This window comes from Pistacia vera, unplaced genomic scaffold (genome assembly GCF_008641045.1).
Source record: "Pistacia vera cultivar Batoury unplaced genomic scaffold, PisVer_v2 Contig375, whole genome shotgun sequence".
Taxonomy (NCBI): domain Eukaryota; kingdom Viridiplantae; phylum Streptophyta; class Magnoliopsida; order Sapindales; family Anacardiaceae; genus Pistacia; species Pistacia vera.
In genome coordinates this window covers 171,603-173,493 of record NW_022196196.1, presented here as the reverse complement: position 1 = coordinate 173,493, position 1,891 = coordinate 171,603, and the positions used below count along the sequence as shown (strand labels likewise).

Genomic DNA, 1,891 nt, shown 5'->3' with positions numbered 1-1,891 from the left:
CCAAATTTAGCATCAATTAGCATGGTCTATTTAAAGTACAAATTTAACCATAAAATTACACAACTTAACTTAATAGCCCATAAAAATAACAAAGGTGAAAATAACCTAAATACGTTAGACTACCAAATTTAGCATCAATTAGCATGATCTAGCATGTTTTAATTAAATTGTTAAATCATTTAATTAAATGCTAAACTACATCGAAACTATCTAGTCTAGCATAATCTATCCTTATATATTAAGAATATATCATTTGTTATTTCATTAAAAATATAATTGGTAAGTAGAATTTTACAACTAGATTTGTCCTTTAAATAAATCCTATACATTTTGGGGGAAATGATTATTAAGTTGTGTATATATGTCCAAACCCCTTTTATCAAACACTTTTAGGCCTCAGCTCAATTCCTTCTATAATCAGGCCATGTTTACTGCTGAAACCATCAAAATCAAACAAATTATACACCACGCCTTCATTTTCTCCATGCTTTTTAAAGAATTCACCGATCTCAATCTCCATCCACCCGTCTCCTCGATCTTGAGATAGGTTGGGCGCACCCGCCCGAGCGTCAAGAAACACCTTACTTCTTTCTTCCTCCTCCATTCCTCCAACGTAGAAACATAACTCTACAGGTCTGGTGTCAAATCCATTTCTGGAGTCAGCAAACTTGAACACAAGGTAAGCTGCATAGGTGGTTTCAGGGGACAAAAGTTTGGTCTCTATTTTTCCCTTAACTTCGAACCAACAAACAGGCTTTAATTCAGCCACTTCAGGAAACCTTAAATGAAAAGATACTAATTGCTATTAGAATTACTGAAGAACTAATCATAGGGAGGCAAAAAAGGTTATGAATTTTAAGGACAAGGGACAGAAGAACAAACCTGGATTCTGGTAGAGATGGCCATGTCCAATAGGATTTACTTCCCCATGTGACAGAGATCCCTGCTTTTGCCCCAACCATGCAACAAACTTTTCCACTCTCTTTCTCTAGTGCAAAGCTCTATGTCAAAGAATCACACACGTTTAAGTATACATCAGAAACTAATAAAATAAAATAAAACAAAAAAACCGAAAAAAGAGATATGGATTGAATTCGATATTTTGAAGCAGGGGAAGTTGGCTCACAACATATCCTTAAGATGCAGGGGAAGAATCATTTTATTCAACACTTATAAACCATTTATGAACAAACCAATCCAAATTTCAATTAACCAAAAGGGCATATAAACACAGAAACAGAAATCATAGCCTTCCCTAAATGTAATCGCTTAAGTTAATTATAAAATGTCATTTTGCTTACCATATTGCCACTGTTGATGAAGATGGGTTTATGGGAAAGATGACAGTAAAGTTCCTTCTTGGACGAGCAAGTACTCAACAGAGACGATGAGGCTGAATTGGAAATGATTCCCTCGTAATCTGATGGCAGAAACGTCTCCCAGACGGCATCAGAATCAGCAGCAGATTTGAAGAAAGGAGACACGGCTGATAATCTGCATGCATCTCTGGGAGATGTAAGGGATGTGATTTGGGATAAACACTCTTCAGGAAGAACAACACTCATATCCATTTGATTTTTTCTAGCTTTCCCTCTATCCAACTCTTGATTTTATGGTAATGTCTTAGTTACGTATGAGATTGAACAAGACTTTGGTTAGTGAAGGAAGCCTCCAACAAGATGGTATTATATATAAGAAGCCTAATAGTTGACAATTATTGGAAATGTATAAATAATTATCCGATTAGGTTTAAAAAGATTTTATAAAATTGTTGCCCAGAAACATCCTACCGGATGCCACATAATGAGAAAGAACTATAAGCATCTTCAAACTGTATTTTAGCATTTTAAAATACTTTTATCATTTACTTAATATCATGTAAAAATCAGAA

The 1,891-nt window shown here is 34.7% G+C and overlaps 1 protein-coding gene across 1 annotated transcript; it reads right to left on the bottom strand.

Annotated features, from left to right (window-relative positions):
- Positions 1-231: 231 nt before the first annotated feature.
- LOC116140705 (F-box protein At2g02240-like) lies at positions 232-1,688 on the bottom strand. The gene is made up of 3 exons (XM_031426299.1): positions 1,302-1,688; positions 883-1,001; positions 232-779 (listed from the first exon to the last, which is right to left on the bottom strand). Exons 1-3 carry the CDS (start codon positions 1,569-1,571, stop codon positions 380-382), a joined length of 789 nt encoding a protein of 262 aa, XP_031282159.1. The 5' UTR covers positions 1,572-1,688; the 3' UTR covers positions 232-379.
- Positions 1,689-1,891: the final 203 nt, after the last annotated feature.

Coding starts and splice junctions, on each gene's coding strand:
- LOC116140705 (XM_031426299.1), bottom strand. CDS start 1,571: ATGGATATGAGTGTTGTTCTTCCTGAAGAGTGTTTATCCCAAATCACA. Junction 1,002..1,301: donor TCATCAACAGTGGCAATATG/GTAAGCAAAATG, acceptor TCTTTGACATAG/AGCTTTGCACTAGAGAAAGA. Junction 780..882: donor CCATCTCTACCAGAATCCAG/GTTTGTTCTTCT, acceptor TTTTCATTTAAG/GTTTCCTGAAGTGGCTGAAT.